Raw genomic sequence first — 27,971 nt, 5'->3', positions numbered from 1 at the left:
TAAAAACACCAAAACAAGGAGACAAAATGTCCCCCCTGTGCCAGTGGCTGGCTTCTTTATACTAGACCCTGGACATTTCTGCCTTTCCTGACATAGCAGAACACAGGTGGGGACAGTTTGTTTATTTAGGTCGTCAACAATTGTTCTTAAAATCTAGTTACTTGGCACAGCAATAACTAGCGATCTTTGCCTTCCCACCCACACCCCCCCCCCCTCAATCCAAGGATTGAATGAATAATTTGCCATGGGCAGAATGACTCAAGTTGCCCCTGGACAAGCATAATATCAAAATACCCTTTCTGCTACCAAAGTGTACTCATTACAGTTCATCAGTTTGTTTCCCCATGGTTTTGAAGTTTATCCTTGCAGAATAGCACAGTGTTGCCAATTGTCTTTAGTAATGTAAGTCAAAGAACAACAGTAAAATCACCTCCTTTTTCAAATAAATAATCCTACAGTCAATATTTTTATCAAATTTTTATGCAAAGATAAATTATTTTGTTACACTGTAAATTTATATTAACTGAATTTACAGTACACCCATTAATAAGAGACAATAAAACGTATGAGAAACTAACAAGGAGGGAGTTAAAATTTAAACTAGAAATGACTGTTTAGAAGTGACATATACAGTAGACATTTTCCCATATATATTCCAAATGCTCTTTCCATCTCATTACTATCTGTAGCAGAGTCATTTTCCATAGCAAAATAAATGCATTCTTTTTTTCTTTTGGAGTGCCATGTTTTGCTACTGAATTCAAAATCAAACATTGCATATAAAAATGATCTGAACAATTGCCTCAAGGGGGAGCTTCCAGTTCATTTTGCTGATCCATTGCAATTCCAAGCCATTCCAAGCTAAAATCTGACATGACATTATAATAGATCCTGAATGGAAAAGTGTTATTCCTGCTTTCTTTTCAGTCATATCTCTATACCTCCATGCTGCTGTCTTTCCGTGTATTCTTAGAAATCCATAGCGTAGACTGGTCCGGACTGGTTTTTGTTCTTCCTTTACTGGAAAATTAGAAACAGAATTGTATATACATGCATTTATTATGCATCTATTCCTTTCATATGTTCATGTAAGTATGCAATGAAAGATGGGTGATGGTGCACAATAAACAAAAGTAAAGGCTTTCCAAATGGTCTCTGCTACTAATGTTGCTTGGTTGGCCTCCTGTAAAAAGATTATGCACTTAGCAGCTGGAAAGTGACCTCACACTTGACAGGATGTTTTTCTTGGTAAGGAAGTATACAAGATGAGCCTATCAATGCTGTGCTTTCTCACAGATCTATCACCTGTATGATCCTCAAAATCTATGCCCACCCTCAGGCAAACCTTAAAGTCTAAAGCTTAGACCCAGTAAGCTTTATGTGGTACTTTATATATTTATCTTACAGTACATTTATTCATTACCTGATCTATAGCTTCTTTGTATTGAGTCAAAAATTCCCAATGGTAGTTAATAGCCATAGCTGTTGAAGCAGCCCAGTGGCTTTCCTTCTTCAATCCACCATTAGCAGTGTTATACTTTGAAACCAGTTTTGCAGTATGCATTTATTTCTCAGCTAACCTAAGGGCACTACATCCATAATGTGAAAGCTTCTTTTCTATGGCTCCATTCAAAGGCACTGCAGCTAAAAGCCTAGCAATACATTTGAGTCCTTCCCATACAACTATTAGTCGTCTGAGATGCATGGGTTGGAACAATCTGATAATAAAAGCACAATTGATCCCAACCACATTGTGCCAAACCTTTAGAATTTGCCACAGTGCCATGGAATGAAGCAAGGAAAAGTTACTCCCAATCCAGTACTGCTGCTTTTAAAGGACACTTTGAGTGGGATGTCATCTGAACAAAGGTAGCAAAAATATGTTCTGAACCAAGTGCATAGGTTGAACTATATCCATAGATATAGATCAACATAATTTCAAGGCCACCAAACTAAATGAAGCCAACTGAGCCCTGGTGAGGAGATTCTGTCCCTGTGCAAAGTTTCTTGGAAGAGTGTTCTGTAGATCACAGGAGTTGCCAGGAACCCTAGCTCTACCTTAAAAATACAATCATAGAAACTGAGAAATATACCAAGTTAGAATCTAAACTTTCTGCAAGGCATTCAGATGATAATGGAGATGAGTCATTGAAGCAGTTTCTCCTTGCTTCCCTAGAAGAAAGGAAAGGGAAAGCCACTAAGCATGAATGAGTTGCTGGTTTGCCATAAAGCACAGGAGAAATGCTCAGTGTGGATGCTTCTCGTGCCTTACTTTGGTTTTAGCACTACCAGTGGGACCATCATAACTTTTTCTTCCTTTGAGAGCAAGTGCAATATAGCATCCTGTTGGAACAGAACTTGGTGTGTTCTTGACATAAGTTTGCTGCTGAAATGGCATTTGTGCGTCAACTCCTACCTCTCCTTGCAACTTTCAGTCAGATATGCCTGTGTTGTTTTCCCAACCCGCTTCAGCTCCACATCATTGACTGCAGCCAATTGGTTAAAGAAATGTGGATGATGTAAGTCTGACTAAACTTTATGGGGATGAGGACAAAGCTCAGCATGGGATCAAATCCTTGTGTTCCTGCCATTGCTCTTTCTTCTGCATAGGTAGCAGTAGCAGCAGTGGCTACGCCCTCGCTTGCAGTGAAGAGAGAACAGTACCCACAATATTCCAAGACTACATACTGTGGTTGTGTGCACATCATACATTTAAAGCACATTACTTCCCCCACAGAACCCTGGGGACTTTGGTTTGCTGAGGGTACTGGAATTGTAGCTCTGTGATGGGTTAAACTACAGTTCCCAGGATTCTTCAGGTGGTGTCATGTACTTTAAATGTTTGGTGGGTACACAGCCTGTGTCAGAGAAAGTGTTTCAGCTGATTCAGCCCTAAAAAACAGCCTGTTCTTGTGATCCTTTTGATAACAGAAAATAACCAAATATTCAAAGCTGGGAAACTCACTGAGTATAATTGACCTTGATTTCTTCTTAAACAGACTTTTGAAAGGAAAAGCTAGGGAGGTATCAGAGCAGGGTAGAAAAAGTAGTAAGTTCAGTTTTGCATTGTAATCAAGTACACAACAAGGACCTTTTCTCCTATCTAAGGGCCGTTTGCTTAGGCATTGGGTTTAAATGTTAGTTTTCTAGTTTCTATACTATACAACAGGTGTGTGGAAGCAACAGCCATCCAGATGTTGTTAGACTTTTATCGGCCCCAGGCAGCATGGCCAAGGAGCAACAAAAATGCAAAATGTAGTCCAATAACATTTGGAAGGCCAAGGCTCCCCATGACTAATCTACAAAAGCAACGAGTTGTTTACACTAGCATGAGAACAGCATTAACTTACTTAGAACAAAAGGTTTTGCAAACTCAATATACCTGCTATTAATGTTGAACATTGAACATGATGATGTGGCTACATTATTAAATGTGGACTTCCTGCCATTTTAGTCAAGGCATAACACTGGGATAATATTCATTTTCAAGTGCAAATGAGAATGGCCTTGCTTTGTGTGTGGAATGGCCTTGAATATGAGTCAGTTGGAAGGATTAATTTTATAATACATGAACTTAAGTTCCAAGACACTCTTTCTGTCCAGTCATAATAGTTACCTTTTATGCAGCATCTGGAAACAGCAAGTCCCGAATGCCACTAATATCAACAACAGCAGTGGTATAGTAGGTATAACAACATAAATTAAATTGGGAATTAAACCTACAAGAAAAAGGGTTTCATTATTGTATTTTGCTTGAAATCATAGGCTCTGCTTGCACAAATTCTCTTGTACTGCACCAGTCAATCACAACAATCAGAGATCTCTTAAGCCAATGGCTCACACATATGAACTAGCATGATCTAGTCCATGAAATCTTACAACCCAAGAGGTATCCAATCTTAAGGACTCTACTCTTCCAATTTTCAAACTGTAGGCTGCAGAACACTACCCTGAGGCTCTTTCAAGGCCTCAATGAAAAAACTGGTCATGGCAAAGACATGAAATACAACTTGCCTGCCTCTAAAGACTTTTCCACATAAAGTACAACTGTAAAAGTTTTGAGAGTGTTCCAGGGTTTATCTTCAATCCTGGCTAGGGCTTTTGGTTCTCACCATTTCCTTTCTGTGTTGAGTGATGGCAGTGGAAGCAGGGAGTGCTGAACCCAGTCCCATGTATGATTGGTAACCGGATGGTCAACCCAGCACGGGGACAGGTTGCTTCAATTGTACCCCACCTCCAGCACTACCTAACAATGTAGGGGAAAATGCATGCCCCCTACTTCAGCATCATAGCTGTAGGCAGTTGTACTCAGCAAACAACCTCACCAGCCACCATTTATAAAAGCCAAACAAACAAAACAAGAACCTGATTGGGAAGGTGCAGAACTTTAGCAAAAAGCTGACTTTCCAAAACTTGTTCATTAACCAAATGTTTTGTTAGATCATTTTTTAAATTAGTTATTCTGCGGTCCATTAAGCTTAATGGACTAGATTAAGACTTGAACATGCAGAACCCCCTGCAATTCATTCACTGTGTGTGGCTCTGGAGTAAGAATGAGAGGAAACTGTGGGAGAAAAAACTTGGCATATTGACTCTGGCTGTTTGCGATGTGATGTCTATCCTTGACAAAAAGCATTTCCCCTTAAAAACCCAAGTAGAGTTATTTGCCCTGCAGCAACGACATCTTGAATTCTTCTTCTTTTTAAAATCCCAGAGCTCAGGTTCATTTTAGTTTCTGGGAGTACAGCCAGTTTATTCATATGATGAATAAGTGGGGTTTGCATGTCTGCAGTCTATGCTTTATATTTAAATATTACTCAGATATCAGAATCATATGCATCAATTACCAGTTTCAGTAACAACCACCGGAAAATGATCTTCTGGCTTGCTTGAATCGTGAGGCTTCCCTGCTGGCACCGTTGGCTGGGCTTCTGTGAAAGTAATTACATATTTTAAGAAAACAAAATCGAATTCCTGTGTTGGGACATCTGCACATATTACTGCACTTTGCAAAAGCTCCAAAGGCAACAGGATTAATCAGTTTTGAACATGAATACGTGTAGGTGATAAACTTGCCTAAGGACTTTACTGTAACATAGGGATAACATCTGGAATAAGAGTTACAAACTGAAATATTCCAAAATGTATCCATTCACTTATAAAAACATACATGGTAACTATTATTCTCTACAGGATTCATTGTTCAGCTGTTCCATGGCTACTCTGCTTTTCCAATCTATGGATTGTTTTGCTTTTGGAAATGATGGATGAGATTCTATTGCTTTACCACTGCAACTCAGTCCAAACGTTTCTTACCATAATCTGGATCTGCTCTGTCTCCTAATTCTTTTTCTAGGATGTCATCTGTTAAAATAATATATAAACAAGGCAGGGAGGAATAGGTTGTTTACTTTTTTCAGGCAATCCTAAATTTAAATAAGCAGCTTTTCAGATACTTAAAACCATATGTTGACAATTGTGTTCAGTGGGATACATTTTTGTACTTAAGGACACAATACATCCTGTAGCATCTTAAGAAGTACTTAATTAGAGTTGCAATTCTATACCTACTTCCCTTGGAATAAGTCCCATTGAACTCAATGAAATTTATTTATAAGGAGATATGTATACTACTGTATGGATAGTTAATGCAAGAGCCTATGCTTGAGGCAGAAAATAAAATAGTGTGTAATGATTAGTTTAACTTCTGCTAAAATCTAGGCCTTCTGTTAAAATTTGAAGCGGGGTGATGTTGCCTCTTAGTAACAGAATAACATAGTACCCCCCTTGTTTACATTTTATCTTGCTTCTATACACTAATCCAACTAAACTTTGAATTTCACCTGTCTTAATGAGATACATGGCCTGCACTAGGGTAAAGTCACCAGGACTTCAAGGGTTTGAAAAGTCAACCAGAAATCACACATAACATCTGAAGCTCATCTTCAGCATTTCCTACCTGGACCATATTTGCAGATAAAATTGTGCTTCATGTTGCATCTGTCATCATTCCATTGGTAAAGGTAAGGCCCTCCCAAGCCAGGATTTGCAGTTGGTTGATGATACATCACAACACAAGCTTCGCTCCCACAGGAAGGCTCATCTGTATACCAATTTCTATAACAATACACAAATTAGAGTAAAAATTAGTTAGAAAACTATTATTGCCTGTGAGTCCGTTTTTGCTTTGCTAGATCTAAAAAAGGGACCAGGAGTAGCTCAGTGGTAAAGCACATTCTCTGCAGGCAAAACATCCAAGGTTCAATTCCCAGCAAGGACTGAGAAATACTTCATTCTGAAGCTTTGGAAAACCACTGTATGCCTATGAAGACCAGAGGTAGCCAACATGGTGCATTCAAATGTTGTTGGACTACAATTCCCATCATCTTCAGCCTACATAGCCAAGGGCTAAGGAAGCTGGGAGCTGCAGCTTGACATCATCTGAAGGACAGCATGTTGACTGCCCTGGATATAAGTAATACTATGCTAGATTCAGTGATGGAGCAGAGAAATGGGAAAAGTGAGACAAAAACAGAGATTAGCATTTATCTACCCACTTAGTCATATTTCCATACATGCTGCCAGCATTTGGTGGGTATTTCACTAGTAAACCTTTCTTTATAAATTACTAATACATAATTCATTATTCTTATTTCACAGGATCCATTTTCTCTTCAGGGATTATGGGGCCCCAGGGCAATATCAAGTCTGCCTAGCAGCCCCAAATCCCCTTTTGGTCTCTGTTTGCAGCAGCAGCAACAGCAAATGACACAAAATATTTACCTGAAGAGTGAATTGCTTCCATCTGTCCACTTGTAAAGATCAGGGCAGGCACTTGATGTGGTTTGTCCCTCACCACTTCTCCATAGCCCGATCCAAAAGTCCCCGTCAGAAATGCCGAGGCCTGATTTTGTGAGGTTCTGCAGCATGTTTTCTATTAACTTTTGCTCTGTTTCACTTTCAAGGCTGAGGAGTACTCCGCCATCTATTTCACAGGCCAGGCGAGCCTCCTGGAATCCCAGACGTCTGGACAAGTCTTGGAAATAGGCTATCTTGTAGCAAGGGTGTGTTGAATCACCATAACATATTTTTTGCCCTAAAAAAACAACCACACACCAATATAGAGACATGCAGTTATAGGTTAATGGAGACTTATTTCATAGTAAAACAGCATATAAATGACATCAGGGTACATTCCCCTACTCTCGCACCATTTTTTATTTAACTTTTCCCAGAATTCCATGCTAATGATTGAAAAATTAATAAACAACTCAAAAATGTTATGTGCCTTAAAAATGTAAGAATCTGATAAGATAACTTTTGAGACGCAATGGGTACAATAACTGTGAAGTTTACAACCCACAACAGCAGACTAAAGGGGGGGGGGACAATGAATCATGTATACATTTTCATTATTATTTTTTGTGGGAGCCATGAACATTTTTTTGTGGAAAATGAAAGAACTGGAATGACATGAAAATAGCATCTTTCCTCCATTGATCCTCTCTACCCTAACTGCTCTGCTCCTATCCAACTACAGAGATTGATGAGCAAGAGCTGTCTCCTGAGCAAATGTCACATGATAGGTCCTGAGACATGTGTAATTTGAACACTCATCAAAATGCTGATACTGGTCCTGTTAAAATGGAACTGGAAAGGACCTCATCAGAAGCTTAAATGGAATGAGTTTCAATGGAAGCATCCTTTCAGCTTTTAAACAAACTACAGTCCTCCATTATGAATTCAGAGAGCTGTGATTTGCACAAACTATGGTTTAACTAGAACAAACCAGTTTGCCCAGTATTCATGTTTTAAATACTTTTCTAATACACCCTTCAGGATGTAAAGCATGGTTTGTTCTTGCAAAACCTTTTAAGTTACAAAAAATAAAATAAAATGGGGAGAGGGTTCAAGGGTATGGGGACACCATTGAGAATGCCCTGTGTAAGGTGCCTGCCCAAGGTCTGATCTGAAGAATCATGAGGCCACCACATTGCTGAAGCTAAGCAGTTCTGGCTCTGGTCAGTGAATAGATGAAAGACTGTCTTTGGGAAGCACATGAATGCTTGAATTACATAATGGAAGGAAAGTAGGCTACAAATGTAAGAATATGAACATATAAGTATTTGGTTTATTGATTGGCTAGAAAGCAGGACCTCAGATGCTGAACTGAGCATCTGGTGAGGCTCATATGGATGAAGGTGGTCTTTCAGGTATCCTTGGCCCAAACTGTTTAGAGCTTTAAAGGCTAAAACCAGCACCAGTAACCAGAAACTGTGATTTGTTCAAAAGCAGAAATGAATGTTTCTAATCCTCTCCTTTGTGACTGTGAAAAATTATGAGAGGGCGAAGCGCATGAACCCAATGCTCACACAGGTTCATAGCAGAGATAGCATGAAACTATGGTTTCCAAATGACCAGTGCTATTTTTCTAGAAAAAGAAGTGCCAGAACTCACCATGAACATCTCTCTTGTTCTCTTATAATGGGAATGGCACCCACCTGAGAGGTGCTGGAACTGAACTCTGGCGAGTTCCAGATAGAAAAAAAAAGCCCTGCTAAGGACTCTGAAGGGATGCAGGTGGCGCTGTGGGTTAAACCACAGAGCCTAGGACTTGCCAATCAGAAGGTCGGCGGTTCGAATCCCCACAATGAGGTGAGCTCCCGTTGCTCGGTCCCTGCTCCTGCCAACCTAGCAGTTCGAAAGCACGTCAATGTGCAAGTAGATAAATAGGTACCACTCCGGCGGGAAGGTAAACGGCGTTTCCGTGCACTGCTCTGGTTTGCCAGAAGCGGCTTAGTTATGCTGGCCACATGACCCTGAAGCTGTACGGCCAGTAAAGCAAGATGAGCGCCGCAACCCCAGAGTCGGTCACGACTGGACCTAATGGTCAGGGGTCCCTTTACCTTTACCTTTAAGGACTCTGAAAAGAATATCTATCTACACTACATTGCTCCATAGTTACTTCAAGAATGAACTGCTACTGCAATGTGCTCTATGTGAGGCTGCTTTAGAGAAGCTTTGAGAAACCTCAGCTAGCAGCAAAAGCAATAAGTGGGCTGGTCCTTGGGTCATGTGACACCTTTGCTGGATACCAGTAAGTTTTTGGACGCCAATCAAAGTGCTTGCTGGCACTACTGAAGTCTACCAGGCTTGAGGCCAGAATACTTAAAGGTCTTCCTTCTTCCATTTTAGGCTGCTCTATCTCTGAGCACATCTGATAAGGTTATGCTGTATATCTTCCCTTTGTCTGCAGTACATCCAGTAAGAATGTGGAAGGGGACCTGCTCTGTGATGGCTCCCAGCTTATGTAACTCCTTGCCTAGGTAGATATGTCATCACCCACCTTACAACATTTTCAGTGCCTTTCTCAAAACTTCTTTGCTAGGCTAATACACATGGTTATGGGCTGGAAGCAAGGCTGCATTCAAATGTGAGGTTTGCTGTGTTAGTTTTACTGATTATAAGGCTAGAGTTTCTATCCCAATTTCTAATGTTCCTTTTGCACTGCAGTACCAGCTGCATTATGGAACTGTGGCTTTTAGATTGACATACTGCCATGTCAAGCTGAATTTTGAACAGTGGGGAAGAACTCTTGCTGGGATATTGCCCCATTTTTCATCACATGGAACTACAATGCAAAACTCAGCTTTTCAAGTTATCAGGCTTGCGAGTTAATGGGGTTGCAAACAGATTAAAAAACAACAACAATTAGTATGGAAATAAGTGCTAAACCTCCACCAGATTTCCCAAAGTGGCTTTTATGTCATGTGAAATACCACGTAAAAGATTAGAAATTATCGGGTATGGAAATGTCAGGGAAACAATAAAGTGCTGTCTGAATGAAGCCCAAGCCTGCTGAACTTAATGGGGTTTACTTCCAAGAATACCGGTACATACATAGAATAGCACTATAACTTGATCACTTAACCATTATTTTTTGTTTTGTTTTGGGTTCGGTTATCTGCCACCTCTAGCTGCATTTTAATTGCCAGGTTTGGGTTTTGATTGTCATATAGTTCTAAATTGTTGCATCATTTTAACCTGACTTTACTGGATTAAGTGGACAGTGTGATAGAAATCTAATTCATGGGTTGCATATTCTGATTCAGAGATATGTGCACACCACTGCTTGTCCCTCATGCCCAAACACATGATTAGCCCTACCATATATGGCAGAACTTGTCAACTTTTCAGTGCCACATGTGTGGTCCCAATTCTGCAACAGAAAATCATATGCAACTCTAGGCTGTGGTCATGAGTTATGGCATCCAGACAAAGGAACCAAATGTACATTTGTTAGTAACCAAATTCACATTTATCTAACACATATATATATATATATGATGTTTAATATGATAAATATATCTATAATAAATATTATATCTATATTAATATAATAAACACCCTGTTTAACAATATAGTATAAAGTTAAGACACAGAAACAAGGTGATCCGAATAGTTTAAGGAAAACAAGAAACAAATTGCAAACTCAGATGTGGACTCAGCCTACTGAAAGAATCACAGCATCATCCTTGTTTTATTTATTTTTGTATTTTCCCATGAAAATATAATTTAGACCAGAAAGCTTTATACCTATCACATCGTCTGTGAAATAGCCAACAAATACCATATCAAAAGCATGCAATATTGAATGAAGGTAGGCATGCATTTATTCCTTGCTGGCTTTCATGAATGAATTGAATAAAAATACTTTCCAACTCCACAAAGAGAAAGCATATCTGGTACCAGATAAGGCCAAGAGGAATGGGATAAGAGGAGAGGTCCTCTTATGGACCAGAAACTACCGTATTTTTCTTCCTATAGGGCGCACTGGCCCATAGGACGCACCTCATTGGGGAGGGGGGGGGATGAATAAAAAAAAATTATTTCCCCCCCCCCCCAGCCACCTCCCGCCGGGGCTGCAGGCTGCTGCCTGCAAGCCTTGTGAGCTCGTGGGAACTCCCGCCGGGCTTGCAAGGCTTACAGATAGCTTCCTGAAGCCCGGAGAGCGAGAGGGGTCGGTGCGCACCGATGCCTCTCGCTCTCCAGGCTTCAGCGAAAGCCTGCATTTGCCCCATAAGATGCACACACATTTCCCCTTCATTTTTGGAGCGGAAAAGGTGCGTCCTATGGAGCAAAAAATATGGTAGTTAAATAACAGGAATAAAAATATATGGACAGACTGCATCAAGGAGAGATGTGAACAGTGGGGTCCCCCAAGGATCTGTATAGGACCAGTGCTTTTTAAACATTCATAAATTATCAGTAGTTCTGGGGGAACAAAATGATATCCATATTTGTTCATGATCCCCAAATTGTTCAATGTTCTTAAAAGAAGTACAGTGGTACCTCGGTTTAAGAACAGCCCTGTTTACGAACTATTCAGTTTATGAACTCCAGAAAACCAGAAGTAGTATCCCAGGTTGCGAACTTTACCTCGGTCTAAGAACGGAATCTAAACAGTGGAAAGGCACCGGCAGTGGGAGGCCTCATTAGGGAAAGCGTGCCTCAGTTTCAGAACAGTTTTGGTTTCAGAACGGACTTCCAGAACGGATTAAGTTCATAAACTGAGGTACCACTATGTAAGTCCAAGTAGAAAGTGATTTACATTAGAGCAAAAAGAATCCTAACCACATAAATGACAATGGAATCTGAGGTGATGGTGGACAACTTGATGAAAACATCAAACCATTGTCTGACTGTTGTGTAACTAAAAATACCGTTATCAAAATGCCTTTATACAAATCTAGTGTGACCACATTTGAAGGACTGCCTATAAGTCTGATTATTTTTTTAAAAAATGCTACAGAGCTGGAATAGAGCAGTAAACATTATCAAGCGGCTGCAGCAACCTCTCAGTGAGAAAAGGCTACAATCACTGAGACTTTTAAACTTATTTTTAAAATGTAAGTAAACTGTGGGAACATGACAGAATTATGCATAGTGTATAAATTACAGTGGTACCTCAGGTTACAGACACTTCTGGTTACAGACTCAGCTAACCCAGAAAAAGCACCTCAGGTTAAGAACTTTGCTTCAGAATGAGAACAGAAATTGCGCGGCGGCGGCGTGGCAGCAGTGGGAGGCCCCATTAGCTAAAGTGGTGCCTCAGGTTAAGAACAGTTTCAGGTTAAGAACGGACCTCCAGAACAAATTAAGTTCTTAACCTGAGGTACCACTGTAGATAGAAGTCTTTCTCTCTTTCTCATATAATACGTAGAACCCATTTTTCCAATGAAGATGTGGACAAATAGGAGGAAGGACTACTTCACACAGCACTTAGTTAAACCAAGGAATTCTCTACCAGAGGGAGTGTGATTTTTGCCACCAATCTGGACTGCTTCAAAAGGGAATTAAAGAGAACCATGAAGGATAAGAACCGGAGAGTTTTTCTGGAGAGGCAAAGAGTGATGTTGATAAATGCCCATGAGTTTTAAAGAAGAGGGATCCTGGAAGATCAGGAAATAAAGAGACCAATAGGGAAAAAACCTGAAGGGAATAAAACGAGTAAAGACCAAGTTGACATTTTTTTAATTAACAGCAATACCTTCAAATGCTACCTTGTCACAGTTGCTGAAAATGATGATAACAAATTCATTGATATCTCTGTTAATGTACCAAAGTTATTTTATTCATCCTACAAGTGGTCCTGACTACCTAAACGTCCCACACAATTTCAGCTTGAGAGCTTACATGCCACAGAAAATGCAAGATGTGAGCTGATAAATAGAAAGAACAGATCTCTAGGGTAGCATTTTGACCCATCCATGATGTATCATATGATTAGCAATCATCCTTTCCTATTATGTTGTCAGAACTTTGATCCAATTCAGAAGCCAATCTTGTGATGAATTGCATTAAGTACTATTGATGTTTCACTGCACCATACCCTTTTTTTTTTCTTTTTTGTTCCATCGATGGGATCTAATCTGCATTTTAGGATAAATCACATTACATTATGTCTCTTCAAAAACTACTGCCGCAGCATAATTTCATAATTGTACTCTGTATTCATTAGTAAGATAAATATATGGAAACTAATAGCTTCTTTTCCGCTAAGAAACATCTTTCTGCTTCAACATTTATGCTGGTCTTTCATCCCTCTAGCTGGTTATCTTTTGCCAAGCCTGCACAATATGTGACCCATAAAGCTGAATTCTGATGACCAACCAAGTATAGTAACCTGCCTGGTGCCTGAGAACACACACTTTTGGTGGTCTCAGGTAGGAAGCAAAACAAGGAGGTTGATCAAATTCTTTGTAAGCTACCATACATGACTTGGTGAGTCAGGGAGTGACTATTTGAGTCAGTGCAAGATCCCCTGGGGAGATATATTGCCAATATATTTTTTCTAAGTACACAAATGTCCTACCTAACTACATCCAGAGAATCAGAACTTAAGAACATCTTGCCTGAGCATGCAGAATTTAAGATTCCCTTAAGCGCATGAGACACAAGTTTTATGGTAGGAGATCTCCCACTGGCCATCTTTTCCAGCAAATGAATCTGGGTTCAAAACTATTCCCCATGGGCACAGCTGAGTCACTAATAAAAGACCATACACTTAAAACGGTAACTCATGTGAACTAAACTTAAAACACGGGGGGTAGTAGAGAAATAATTATATATCTGCTTAATAAAATAGGAGAAATACTATAAATGCAAAGAAGAATGGGTGATAAAGAAATGATAAAACAATAAGAATAATAAAGAGCTTTGTAGAAATAAAAAAACAGTACAGCCATGTAGAATTAAAAAGATAAGAAACAAATGAAGCCAAGCTTTCCTCTTATCCAAAGCTCCCTTCTAGTCCACCTACTTAAAAGTTAAATCAGTCTAGCCCCTTCTGAGTTCCAAAGTACTTCATATCAACCACTACAAAGGGCCTGGTGAACTTTTTCTATCCATCACTCCCCTGAGAAGAGAGGCAGAGAGTGTATACTCCAACTCACTAATCCTGAACTTCTTATATTGACTTCTCTTGATCCAAGTACCCTGTTCTAGTTACTCTGCTGCAAGATTATTGTTTTGCTGCATGTTTTAAGCTATGGATGTTCAGAGTTGAATGTTTTAAGGATTTTACACATGATTTTTGTAAATGGATGGAAGCCTATCTTGGCATTAAGTGGTATATAATTAATCAATATTCATCAATCAGAGGTGAGGCCAGACCTTTCTGTGTTGCTAAGAGGTGGGAACTATTCCACTCTCCTTGTTTGCAAAATAAAAAATAAAAATCAGAGGGAAAGTTTAAGAACTGTCATTGTGATTTGTCCCACTATCTCATAAACAAATTTTGACTCAGAATATTCTCAGTTATCTCTACCAAATGTCTTATGGCTTCACCTCATGATCATCTTCTCAGCCTCTTATCAAATACTGTAACAATCCCTTCCCTTGTTATTGTGCAGGTCCCACAGTCTCATACACACAGTGCCTTTCCTCAGCAAAATTCACATTAACCCAGGCCAAAGCAAGGTGTGGGTCACGTAACTCACCCAGGAACACATCTCAGAAGACGTGCATCCTAGTTAGGGGTTGATAAAGTTGGGTGGTATATAAATACAGATAAATCAAATAATGTACATGGATGTGTGCACCTGTTCTGAGCGGTATGCATCTATCACCTATAACCTAAAGTGTCACACTTCCAATTTAACGCAATCACAGAAAAAGTGAGCTCTGAAAGAATCCACAAAGAACAGAGCTCTTCAGACCTGAGCATACATTAGTACTGTATCAAAGTTTATTTGCACATCTGACTAAAACAGACTCAGCATTTTAGTTTTCACAGATTTCCAGAAGAAACGCAGAAGTCTAATTACCTGGATCAATACACGATAAATGGTTTTTCAACCAGCAAATTGGTATTATGCTGAAGGAGCAAATGAAACACTGTTTTACTTGCTGGTTTAAGTGGTATGCCTTTATCAAGGAAAAAGCCCTACATATTACAGTATTTCCTGAAGGCAATTGTGAGCCAAACTATTAAAATTCTGACAGCTTTACCGTTCTAAGTAGAAAATGTCTATTTTTTGGCATTAGTTCCACTCCATATATTTAATATGCTATAAAATGTGAGGCTGAGACCCATTTAGTTGTTTCTGTAATAGATGCTTTCCCCCACCCCCATTTGATCTCATGGACCCTGCAGCTGTAAATTATAGGATCAGTACTGGCAGACAGCCAGAATTCTGTCTAAGCAGAAGTCTCTTAAGAATGTTCCAGCAGTCTCAAACTGGTGGTATCTGTGGCTTCACAGAGATCTTGAAGCATAACTTGAAACCTAGGATGGGACACACTCTCTCTAAACATGAAGCTAAAGGTTAACCAGTGGATTTCCTGTGCAGGCTTCTGTTGGTCTAGTCAAAAGTGGCACACAAGCTCTTCTCAGCCTTGGGGTTTTCTACTTAACATACCCTAGCTGCGCTCTGGTTCAACAGAACAGAGAATAACTTTAAGGCATATATGTATGTGTACACGCATTTATTTATTTTCTCTATGGTCACTCAGATGAAACTCATGATAATTGTACTAATAATAACCAGATGGGTGGGGTATAAATAACAACAACAACAACAACAACAACAATAATAATAATAATAATAATAATAATAATAATTTAATTAATTAATTAATTAAAGTGTTTGTATTTGAATAATATGGTATTACTAAATTCACATGAAGTTGCTTCTCTTTCTGCTGTGATGTTTTTAACCCTCTTTTTTTTTAGTAGAGGATGTTCTGATCAGTGGGAGACCTTGTTTTCAATAGTTTTTGAAGCTAGACTCTGAAGCTGGCTCTGGACCCAATTCACCTGTTCAGCTCACCTGCTTTTCTCAGCATAACCTGCCTCTTTCCTCTTTACCTTCCTGCTGCAGATTTGCTTGTACCAGGGGCAATATAAAGATGCCTGGCAAGTGCTGTGGGAATGTTCAAGGAGGCAGAAGAGGCTATATTGTTTATTAATATCCTTACTAACTTGCGCTAGCAAGTTCTTTTACTTAACAGAGTTTTACATCCTCCTTTTAAACGCACAGCGGATAGCTGGCTGCAGGCTTGTTTAAGCCTCTCAATATGAGGTTCCTGGTGAGTTCCTTATATCTTTCTTAAAAGAATAAAAACACCACAATCTTGTTTAAAGTATATAAAAGAACTTTACTCACATCATCAGTTCACAATTGGATTCCTGAAGGCAGACTTAGTTACAAAGTATATGCATGTGAATCTATCCCATATGGGGATAATCCCAGTGTCCTCTGTTGGCTAAAAGCCAACAGAGCATTTCTAGCTAAAAAGCTGCTCCAACGACATAGGAAGTCAAAGAGAGAGAGAGTGGCAGCATGCCTTGTTCTTTTGTTACCTGGACAGGTAAGGTCACGCCCACCTCTAGTCACATGCAAAGGAAGTATGTCCCAGCCAGGAGTAAACAGTAAGTTTTCAACTGGCTGGACCAAACATTCCCCCGCATGTCTACTCTAGGAAAACAAGGAATGTTGTACTTGACTGCTACTTATGTATCACATTCCACAAGTGCAACCCACATTTACGGTACCTAGTGGAACATGCTCATTTCACTTCAAGTAACAGAAACAGCAGATCCTCTACAGCAGCTGCACTTATTTTCTGTGGCCACAGTGATCAAGGGTCATTTTTCTAAGCTGAAATCATTGTGAAGTATCACACTTCCATGTTGCTTTTCTTGCTTGCGGAGGAGATAACATCTTAGGAGGACGACTGCTTTCATCAAGGATCCTTGGTTTTTCAAAGCTCTTGATGAATATGCAGAAAATCTCAAGTCTTGAAACAAGGTTTGTTTTGTTTTGCCAACTATGTTTTGCAACATGATTTGATAAATCGTGCTAAGCTTCTTCCAAGAATGTTATTAAGAATCTAAAAACATATATTCATCCATTAGTTTGCTCTATCTTCTAAAGTAAGTGAATAGATCAAAAGCATATTTGAAAATGGCCAATCACACCCAAAGTGAGTCAGTGTGGCCTCATGGTTATAGTATTGAACTGGGGAGACAGAGGGTCACTTTCCAAGCCACCAATTGAGCATTCATCCTAATTTGTTTGCTGGGTGACTAAACATTACTATTTACTGAACACTCATTTTTATTTGTTTGTAGGGAAGTCAGATATAGCAGTTTCGAAATACTCCTGGATTCAAGGCCTTGGGCAAATGCCTGTCTTTCTGCCTAATGCTCCTCATAGCTCCGTTGTGAGATAGCCTGGGATGGAAGTGGCAGTGTGATCTAAACCACTGAGCCTCTTGGGCTTGCTGATCAGAAGGTTGACGGTTTGAATCCGCACAACGGGGTGAGCTCCCGTTGCTCTGTCCCAGCTCCTGCCTGCCTAGCAGTTCAAAAGCACACCAGTGCAAGCAGATAAATAGGTACCGCTGTGGCAGGAGGGTAAACGGCATTTCCGTGCACTCTGGTTTCCATCATGGTGTTCCATTGTGCCAGCAGTTGTTTAGTTATGCTGGCCATGTGAACCGGAAAGCTGTCTGTGGACAAACGCCTGCTCCCTCGGCCTGAAAGCGAGATGAGCACCGCAACCCCATAGTCACCTTTGACTGGACTTAACTGTCCAGGGGTCCTTTACCTTTACCTTTACCTTTACTTTAGTCCCATCTATTTTGCTGCCAACATCTTGAACATAAGGGTGATACAAGCTTGACAATGGGAAACCATCCTTAAAATTAGGTAGTCTAATTTTGACAAAGTGCTGCCCTAATCAGAGGTATTGCTTATTGCAAAGTTGTAAATGCTTTCATGCTTCAGCCAGTTGTAATTCTTTGTAGAGAAGCATAAGTCACAACCTCCTATTCAGCGTGAAGTGGTGATGTGAATTCAAATGTCTTGGATCAATATTGCAAAGCCTTTAACTAGCTCTAATGTGAGCCAGGGGCTGGCTCCAGAAGCTGTATAATTTCCAGAGCTCTCTTCTGGAATGTGTGAAGTAAAAGTAAAAGCAAGAGTGTGCCTGAGCATGTGCAGACATAAAGGCATTTTTGAATGTTACCGCAGTGGTTTGAGAGCTATGATTCCATGAGGTGCCTGTTTCATTGGTTTCCATGAGGTGCCTGTTTCTCATGTGATCAGCTACAGAGTAACTGCTCATAGAAAAGCAAAAAGTGTCGACACAGATCAGATGCTCATGCCACAGTGTTCAGAGGGATCTACCATTCCATATGGACTGTGAAACAGATTGACATATGCATCTCCATCTACTCTTTGGGCTACTGTAGTTATTGTCTGCCCATTATTAACACAACAACTATCTCTGGAATTGTGCCACACTTCTGTTGCTGATATTTCCATTTTAGTAAATGGCAACTTTACACACACACACCGTGAATTATTTTTGATCTTCAGAGATCTTATTTTGAGTACTGTCACATAAATATTGGAATGTGCACTTGACAAAATCAAGAAAATATCACAAATAAAAGGGCAAAAATAAACTGACAGCAAACAGCAGTCATTAAGGCATAATGGCTTTGATTAATACATTGGTTGTTAAGTGGCTAGTAAAAAGATTAGCTCGCGTATTTCCTGCCCAACAGATACTTAAAGTAATTGCATTTTTGCAAACTGCATTATCATCACTTTATGTGCTTTATGATGTCATAGGTACAGCAATGCGGGTTATGTAACACTCAGCAGTTTTTCCTAACCCTGTCTTCTCACTTTTCTTTTCTTTTTTAAGGACTGGTCTTCAGCCAACTCCAGGCATTCTGAACTACTGCATTGCAAACAGCTATTGTTGCCAATAATTCAATATGAACACAAAAGCATAATGTGTTTCCCTATCATTTCTTATAGCACTACCACCATGAGAAAAATTGCTACAGGGTCAATTACGAGGATATGAGATAAGGCATGGTAGAATGTAAAAATGCTGCAAGCTACCATGAAGTATCATGAGTTAGCAGAGATAAGAGAACAGAATAGAATAATTTTGCTCTGCTGAGGGATAAGGAGCATGCAGTTCTCAGGAGCTCATTTATGAAGCCCACAGATCAAATCCTTTTCATCTCTACCATTCTATCATTTTGACATTATTACCAGTGTTCTTTTTTTTTTCTTTTTTTTCTTTTTTGAGAAATACTTATAGCCCTTGCAGTTGCAGAGAGAGTTTTGAATAAATAGTGGGAGAAATGTCCATCATATTCGCTGATAACAACCAAGCTGCCCATCTCTTTTCAATCCTATTGACAAAAGGCAGGGGCGCCGACTTATAAAAAATATTGGGGGGGCGGGGGCCCATACCGACTTATAAAAAATATTGGGGGGGCCCAAGACCTCCAAACCGCTGCTGCTGGGGGAACGAAAGGGGCGAGCCCCAGGCTGCCCCGACCTTAAGTGAACCTGTGAGGGCCCGCCCTTTGCGGCAGCCGATTGGCTGCCGCCGTGGGCGGTGAATATTAATGAGCTAGGGGGAATCCCCGCTTCTCGCGGAGCTGACGCCAGCCCCGCGAGATTGTTGATGGGTCGAGAGCCCGCAACCCCACCCCCTCTCTAGATCGGGAGTGGCTTTGTTTTAACTCATTACTGAATGTATTTTAAAAGGTAACTATCGTCAAACAAGGAAAATAAAAAATACCAACATAATTTTGTGATTTTACAAAGCATAATATAACTAATAATTTTTTAAAATTATTGGGGGGGCGGAGCCCCCCCAAATGAATTTTTGAGGGGGCTCGGGCCCCCTCAGGCCCCATGGAGTCAGCGCCTATGACAAAAGGTGAATTGGGGGAGCTAATTTCATGGTGAGAAAAGAAAATAATGGCACTATTACACATCAGAAGTGCACTGAAAACTTGAATCAGGGGCTACTACAAATACAATTGGCTCCAATGTGCATTTTATGTGATCTTGGCTTAACTTGCAGAGATGGCATTTGATTGCAGTTACCTTGTTAGTCCTGGAGTCACACCTGTTGAACTCAATTAGACACCTTTCCAGTGATTTTATGGAGCGTTCATTTATAACCCAACAAAGATTATGTTCACTGTGACCAGGGATGGGGAAATATATCCATTTCATTTTCTCTCTGTTTCTCATTTTTAAACTTTTTCCTTTAAAAGCAAAAAAAAAAAAAAAGTACTATTGAAAATTATTGAGTGTTTTAGTGTGAATTTCTCCTAATATGCCATTTTGCCTGTTATAAACATTTTTTGCAATCCAATTTCCCCTAATATAATGTATTATTCTGTGTTACTTTCACAAATATATACTGGTACATGCAGTTTATGCACCCTAGTACAGTGGTACCTCGGGTTACATATGCTTCAGGTTACATACGCTTCAGGTTACAGACTCCATTAACCCAGAAATAGTACCTCGGGTTAAGAACTTTGCTTCAGGATGAGAACAGAAATCGTGCTCCAGTGGCGCGGCGGTGGCAGCAGGCCCCATTAGCTAAAGTGGTTAAGGTTAAGAACAGTTTCAGGTTAAAAACGGACCTCCGGAACGAATTAAGTACTTAACCCGAGGTACCACTGTATATGCATCTGTATACATGTTACTTGGTTTGGAGAACTGCCCTCCACAGTTTGGGAAAGAGCAAATTCTAAAGGATGGCTCTATTTTGGTTCACATACTTCTTCAGCAAATACAGAAGAGGTGGGTTTGCCCTTAAATGGCAACTGAGTCGAAATTCTCCCCCACCCCTACTGTGGCCTACAGTTCAACCCTGACTAGTATTCGTAAGTCCATGGAACTAGTTCCCGGAATCCAAGGGGGCTTTACACACACACCCCAACAGCAGTCACCTCTCCCATCATGTTTCATAATACACTGTTGTTGTTTTTTCAGAGGCATCTCAAAATTAGTCTGTGATGCAGCAATGAGGAGGGAGTCAACTGTTCAAAATAAAAATAAAAATCCTTTGACTGCACATAAACCCTCAGACAAAACTTCAAGTAGCTCTGCTTTCAATATGGCTTGGAAATCCCCAGTCCTCCACAGCAAAGAGCCAGTCTCATTCAACATAGAGATGCTTACATCTGAGTAAACAGGCTTAAGACTACACCATTAGGAATACTGGTGTATATGTGGGAAAAGCTACAACAGTGGTTTATAGACAGGTTGACAGCAATAATTCAAGAGTCTTCCAAAGGAGGATTTATTCCAAAACAAATTGGGCCTAATCAACCTTTTCTTGTGCACCTGGAAGTCTCCTTCCGTGATTGGCACCTCCTCATTTGGTCTTCCTGCACACATATAGCAAATAAGTCCATTAAATAGGCAGGTCTAATCCCATTAAAATTAACAACCTTAAGGTGCTTGACTTTGTTTGGAATTTGGTTGCATGGTGTAGTTTTGAGAACACAACTTCTTTCTATTGTGTACATTCTTGTTATAGACTATGATTTTGTACATTGTGCTGCTAAGTTTATCCCAGAGAGAGGCCCCAAAAGCAGAAATCAATTTTATCTTAATGTTTAAAAAGATCTGGAGAACGTTACTGTATATATACAGAGAGAGAGAGAAAGAGTCTGCTGCTGAAAAGGCATAAGAATTGGCACCAGGTAACCTTTGCAGAGGAGAGTGTTCCATAAGTGAGGCATCACAGCTGAAAAGGCTTTTTTCCCTGAGAGACACCTATCTAACCTCTAATAGCAGCAGCATCCTGAAAAGGTTGATTTACTCTGATGTTAACACAGGAAATATGAGAGGAAGAGGACCCTGATGTCCCAAGGCTTATCAGCAGTGTGAGAAACTTGGAGGAGCATCTCCACCTCCATCGTTCTGCCCGAACACTGAGGTCCAGTGCCGAGGGCCTTCTGGCGGTTCCCTCGCTACGAGAAGCCAAGTTACAGGGAACCAGGCAGAGGGCCTTCTCAGTAGTGGCACCCGCCCTGTGGAACGCCCTCCCACCAGATATCAAAGAGAAAAATAACTACCAAACTTTTAGAAGACATCTGAAGGCAGCCCTGTTTAGGGAAGCTTTTAATGTTTAATAGGTTATTGTATTTTAGTGTTCTGTTGGAAGCCACCCAGAGTGGCTGGGGAAACCCAGCCAGATGGGCAGGGTATATTTATTATTATTATTATTATTATTATTATTATTATTATTATTATTATTAACTCAAATATATCAGCTAATCACCAAATGGCACCTTAAACCTGGGTCACGGTCACTACAATGGCATGTCTAGGCATCTTTTCTTTTTTGCAGTGAAATGTATTTGTTGTTTAGTCATTTAGTCGTGTCAGACTCTTCGTGACCCCATGGACCAGAGCACGCCAGGCACTCCTGTCTTCCACTGCCTCCCACAGTTTGGTCAGACTCATGCTGGTAGCTTCGAGAACACTGTCCAACCATCTCGTCCTCTGTCGTCCCCTTCTTCTTGTGCCCTCAATCTTTCCCAACATCAGGGTCTTTTCCAGGGAGTCTTCTCTTCTCATGAGGTGGCCAAAGTATTGGAGCCTCAGCTTCACGATCTGTCCTTCCAGTGAGCACTCAGGGCTGATTGCCTTCAGAATGGATAGGTTTGATCTTCTTGCAGTCCATGGGACTCTCAAGAGTCTCCCCCAGCATCATAATTCAAAAGCATCAATTCTTTGTCAATCAGCCTTCTTTATGGTCCAGCTTTCACTTCCATACATCACTACTGGGAAAACATAGCTATGGTTTTCCCAGTGAAATTTATTATTATTATTCATTTCATTACTATAGCGCTTTATATTTTAAAGAAAAAAACCTGAAAGTGGTTTGCAACACATTAAAACATCAAATGAAACAATCCAGAATAAAGCAAATTCAAGCTTCAAGGAAAATATTTCAGATCCTTCTCTGGGTGACATATTTGCTTTTCCCATACTTATTTACCTACCGGCACTTAATTTAGGTTGCTGCCCCATAGCAGAAATACTATAGGAAGCCAGTGTGGTGTAGTGGTTAGAGTGTCGGACTAGGACCTGGGAGATCAGGGTTCAAATCCCCACTCAGTCATGAAGCTCACTGGGTGACCTTGGGCCAGTCACAGCCTCTTAACCTACCTCACAGGGTCATTCTCAGGATTAACTGAGGAGGGTGCTGAACCATGTACCGTACTCCTTGGAGAAAACGGTGGGATATAAATACAGTAAAAAAGCTCTTCTGCATACCTGCTTAAGAGAGCTGGAGGGACCAGCCAGATGGAGATGTCAGTCACCAACCTGGCATCCACATAGTCACAGTTGGACCCATGCCAGTCTCAAAATGCCCCTGGTGCCTGGGGGATTTCAAAAACTGCTTATCAGGCTTTAAATTGCTCTTAGAATTTGGGGCTGATCGACAACAAAGCTGTTTCAGAACTAGCAATATGTGTTACCTATAGCTCATCTCAGTTAGTCTAACAACAGCATTCATAAATTTTCAGAAAGTTTCAAAGGCAGCTCAGTACACAACATATCGCCATAACCTATTCAGGCAATCACCAAAGTAAGGATGACTATGGCTTATCTCTGCTTAAAAGGGACCACAGCTGGTATACCAGCCTTAGCTAATGGGAAATGTTTTGTGCTTCTTAAGCCAAGTAGGCCTCTGGTGACAAAGCTGGGTCAATCAACACCCACCAAACTGCAAATATGATCCTCTTGTAGGGTTCGATTCTCCCAGAATGAGTTGAACCCAAGCCAGACAAACTACCCAGCAACATCAGCTCCATCATATCTAGACTGAGCTTATTTCCCTCGCCCTCATCCATGCCATCCCAATTCCCAGACATCAATATTTTGCACTTCTAAAGCTTTGCTTGAATAAGATAGGAACACGAAGTAGAGCTCCATGTTACCAATGTATTGAATGCCCCTCTCTCCAAATCCCATGATCATTTCTCTCCATCAAATACTCTCACTCTCGCATTTGTCCTGGGTTGTTACAGGCAATGGACACCTCCTGAGTGTCAGCGTTTTGTGGAAAGGAGTTAAACCTTACCAGAAATTTAGGTGTGTGCAATTAAAGTGGATCAAAGCACTCTGTTACCCTGGCACAACAAATCTACACTGAAAAGTGTAGGATGAACAAACAATTCATGGGACGATGTATAAACATCATGCAAGCAAATCAGGATGAATTTTGAAAGAATGCTCATGGCCATATAACATCACCACAAACAAATGCTCAACAAAGACAAGACATAGTCTAACTGCAGCACAAGCTTTCTGCAAACAAATCAAGTTGGGTACTTCATAAACAGGTTATCTGAAGACACCGAAGGATTCAGCACCCAAAAGTATCTCAAGGTCTTCATCCATAGGTTGCACTTCACTCCTGAAATGCTCTACACCAAGGCTACAGTTGTTGCACCTCCTGTACAGTTAATTCACTAAAGTCCACTCCACTTTTCTTCCCCTTGTGTTCTGGTGGAAAAGAGGTGGGTGGACAAAGAGACTAGTGCAGTACTTTGAAGACGTTGCCTAATACTTTAGAACTTTTAAAGGGATGGCCACTGTCTTAAGGTAAAGACTTTGCAACCTGGAGATGGTACAGAACTTTTAACAGTTCTGCCTGGCATCTGAATGGACAGTGTTATCTCCTATGATTTGATTAATGTTCCATTTGTATAGTGGCTTCCAGGCACAAAGCTCAGAAGGGATGGCATGGATTAATCTCCTGTTTGCTACATGCAACTCTCTCCCCTCAGCTATTATCACAATCCAGATTTTGAGGGGCCCGTGGATAAGATGCCTTCAACACTTCCCCATTCCTGCATGGACTTGCTTCCCTGTGACTGCTGTCACTGACTTCCTCTCCCTGAGACCATCTTCACCATTGCCCAAAAGGGCAATGTTTCTTCTTGTTGTTGCCACTGAATGAACAAGAAACAACAACCAGATAAGCAGAGACAGGGGATGGGGGGGGGATCTGCAGTGGTCCCCATAACTGTAGTGGCAGCCTTGACAAGCTCCTGACACTGACACCCCCTGGTGCCTACATAGCACCTTAAGATTGCTGCTGCATGTGATCAGGAGCTGAAAAGGATCAGAACTGGTTCTAGGTTACGTGAACTATTTAAGCCATTCCTAAGAGGTTCCCTGGAATGTTTTTCTTTTCATTTCATTTTACAAGTGGTGTGTCCAATGACAAGGGGTCTAAAGGTTCCTGCTTCTTGTGTTCATGTTTCATGAATCTATTCTAATTATGGAAAACAGGAGCATAACTATCACCTTATCCAGTTTCTAGTCCCTTGCTTCCTGCCTGACCTTTCAGGAAACCATTAGAATTGGACTGAAATGTACCCTATAGAACACACTCAGGTAATAATATGTACAAGTCCATCTAGAAAATAGGCACACACTGAATCTGCACCAGGGAAAGTTAGCTCTAACCTATCAAAGCTCCTTGCATAGTAAGTTTGTTGACCTTAAAGATACAACTAGATTCTTTATTGCTTATGTACACTGTATCTTTATGTGCAGGACACACACGGCAGGTTCCAGCTCCTCCACCACTTGCATGCAATGAATGGATAGGCACAGTATATTTCTCATATTTATGACATATTTCACATATTTATGGCAAATATATAAAGAAGGAAGGAAGGAAGGAAGGAAGGAAGGAAGGAAGGAAGGAACTTTGCACCGCAGTTGAAAAACTTTGTACGTTAATCAATATTTTCTTAAAAATTTCCTTAAGGAGCTTTTCAATATATGAAGATGGCTTCCTAATTATAAAGAATTGAGCAGTTCAGCAAATTCCCTGTGAAGTTCTTTCCTTGGAAAGAAATATTCAAGGCAAGACAATCGTATCATAGAATGGGAACCCAATGGTCATCTAGTCCAACCCTCTGGAGATTGGGATCATCTGAGGAAGCTGTAGGATTTTCCAATACTGATTCACGTCAAAGTTCAGTAGAAGTACGAGCTCAGAAGTTTAGGATACCACCCATATACCCCTACCACCAACTACTCAGGGTGGAAGTCTACATCTGGTAGCACACATGGTTCTTCAGAGGTATTCTTGCACTGATATATTTCCCACCACAGACCATGCCACACAAATCCTTATCCACAAACATGAATGTGGATTTTGGTGGTTACTGCAGACAAGCAGGAACTGAGAAAGTTGTCAGGTGTGATGGGCATCTCTTTCACACCACTCTTTATCTGGTATTTGAGCCCCCATCCTGCTTCTCTGTATTTGATCCTCTATCCTACTTTTCAGTCTCTGAACTTTTTAAAAATGAGGGACAAATAGACTCTCTATAAATGGAGGACAAGTCAGAACAAAACCTTTTGACTTAGGAGACACAATATAAGGGACATCAAACTTTCAATCCCCATATTTAAAGATATGAATTGGGGATCTCATCTTTGGAGTTTCCAGGATTAAGGATGTGATCTTTCTGCAAAGTCAAATCATCAACTTGGGACAAAATCGAGCCTTTTTTTACTCGCCAGAAAACAGCTCGTCCCTAGTGCCAGTGACACAATGCCAAGACTGCGTTCCCTGAGTTCCCTTTGCCTCACTGAATCAATAGAGCGCCCCCCTTTGAAAGTAAGAGGATCCCCGCCAGAAAGAGCCACCTTTCTGTTTGGGAATCTCTAACCACTGTTCAATGATCAAGTTGAAAAGCAATGAAAGAAGGAACGCCTGGGAGAGGGGGAAGGATTGTACCCGAATACTCGGAGCACTTCGGGGGTCTTTATACAGCAGGCAAAGGGCCCTGCAGAGGTTGTCGCGCTCCAATTCCCAACAGTCCCAGGTCGCATGGTCAATGGTCAGGACTGATGGGAGTGTGGAGTCCAGAAACATCTGGAGGGGGTCCCAGCTCTCTCGCTGCTCTCCCCCAAATAAGAAACCAGGTTCCTCATCCCTCCCTTCTACTCACCACTCAGGACTCGCAGCGAGAGGCAACTCTGAGCCCACAGCCAACAGTAGCCCAGCAGCAGCAGCTGGGGACGCCTTCCGCACGGAAAAGGGAACATCGCAGCGGCCGAGGGAAGAGGCGCTGGGCTTCTGAACAAAGTCCCCGAAGTGACAGCAGCAGCAGGTTAGGCAGGCAGGCACCCTCAGCGCCTGCGCAACGGCCGGTCCTCCGCGGGGAAGATGCTCCAAAGCGGGTCCCTTCAAAGCGCCAAGCAACTGCCGGAGCAGCAGCCGCCTTGAGGAGATCCCTGAGAGCCAGCTGTTGCCCTGCCCGCTGCCGCTGCGCGCATCTCCGTGCGCCAAGGAAGCGCGCGCGTTTTTGCAGGACCCCTTTGGGCGAGAAGGAGAAGCGTCTTGTCCAAGGGAGGAGGAGGAGGAGGAGAAGCAGCAGGAGCAGGAAGCACTGCAAGGTCTCCCTTCTCCTCGCCTTGGCCTGCCTGCGCCTGGAGACGCTGGACGCGCAGGGAGAAAGAAGGCGCAAGCTGCTGGCTCCTGGTTATATAGCGGCTCCGGCCAGCCTCCCGGAGCCTCCGCGTTGGGCAGGGCCAGCCCCGCGACTATCGATTTCTGGTGCGAAATGCAGCGCTGCAGCTTGGGAGGGGGCCGAGCGCGAGGCAGGGGGCTGGGCTGGGGGGCGGGGGTCCTGAAAGCCGCGGATTCAGCAGTCCCCTCCTCAAGGCAGAGGGCTTTCCAGAGCCGCAGAGGCAATTAAAAGAGGGCGACGGTGCCAAACCGCGAAAGGAGCGGGTGGCCTCCCTGTCTTTCTGCCACCGCGCAGAAGATGGTAACGGGTGGCCCCCCTTCAACCCCTCTCTGGGAAAACAGCGTGACTTTCTGGCTTTATTCTGCCGTCTCTTTGGGCTTCCTTGTCGCTTTAGCGCACAGTCGAGGCGCCACTTCTGCAATCCGCGCTGCAGCCAGGCAAGATTGGGTGGTGGTGGCGAGGGAGAATATTTCTGGGCATATACAGAGCGCCTTCCCCATATTACTGGAGGTGTAGGCATAAGTAGCAGCACTCATCTCTATAAGATCAGAGGGGAGACGGAGTTTTGGCATCGCCTTGCCTTTAGGCTGCGGTTTTGCCATTTGTGGATT

At 41.6% G+C, this 27,971-nt stretch overlaps 1 protein-coding gene across 2 annotated transcripts; it reads right to left on the bottom strand.

The window, feature by feature from the left end:
* Positions 1-218: 218 nt before the first annotated feature.
* CHODL (chondrolectin) lies at positions 219-27,442 on the bottom strand. 2 transcript variants are annotated; one of them, XM_081858943.1, is made up of 8 exons: positions 26,839-27,442; positions 6,784-7,096; positions 5,960-6,117; positions 5,317-5,364; positions 4,848-4,931; positions 3,617-3,719; positions 2,094-2,172; positions 219-1,020 (listed from the first exon to the last, which is right to left on the bottom strand). In XM_081858943.1, the coding sequence occupies exons 1-8, from the start codon at positions 26,933-26,935 to the stop codon at positions 1,018-1,020; spliced, it is 885 nt and encodes a 294-aa protein (XP_081715069.1). In that variant the 5' UTR covers positions 26,936-27,442; the 3' UTR covers positions 219-1,017. The 2 variants fall into 2 exon arrangements, with proteins under 2 accessions (XP_081715069.1, XP_081715068.1); XM_081858942.1 differs by lacking the exon at positions 2,094-2,172 and having other exon boundaries at positions 26,839-27,441.
* Between the last annotated feature and the right edge of the window lie 529 nt (positions 27,443-27,971).

This window comes from Podarcis erhardii (genome assembly GCF_964252035.2).
Source record: "Podarcis erhardii genome assembly, chromosome: 4".
NCBI lineage: Eukaryota > Metazoa > Chordata > Lepidosauria > Squamata > Lacertidae > Podarcis > Podarcis erhardii.
Note: the sequence above shows the minus strand (reverse complement) of the source record. Positions and strands in the feature narration are given on the sequence as shown.

What these genes read in the sequence shown, in the direction of transcription:
- CHODL (XM_081858942.1), bottom strand. Translation starts at nt 26,935, where the DNA reads ATGTTCCCTTTTCCGTGCGGAAGGCGTCCCCAGCTGCTGCTGCTGGGC. An exon ending in CTCGCTGCGAGTCCTGAGTG is followed by an intron (nt 7,097 to 26,838) that starts GTGAGTAGAAGG and finishes TTGTTTTTTTAG; the next exon opens with GGCAAAAAATATGTTATGGT. An exon ending in TATCTGCAAATATGGTCCAG is followed by an intron (nt 5,365 to 5,959) that starts GTAGGAAATGCT and finishes TTATTTTAACAG; the next exon opens with ATGACATCCTAGAAAAAGAA.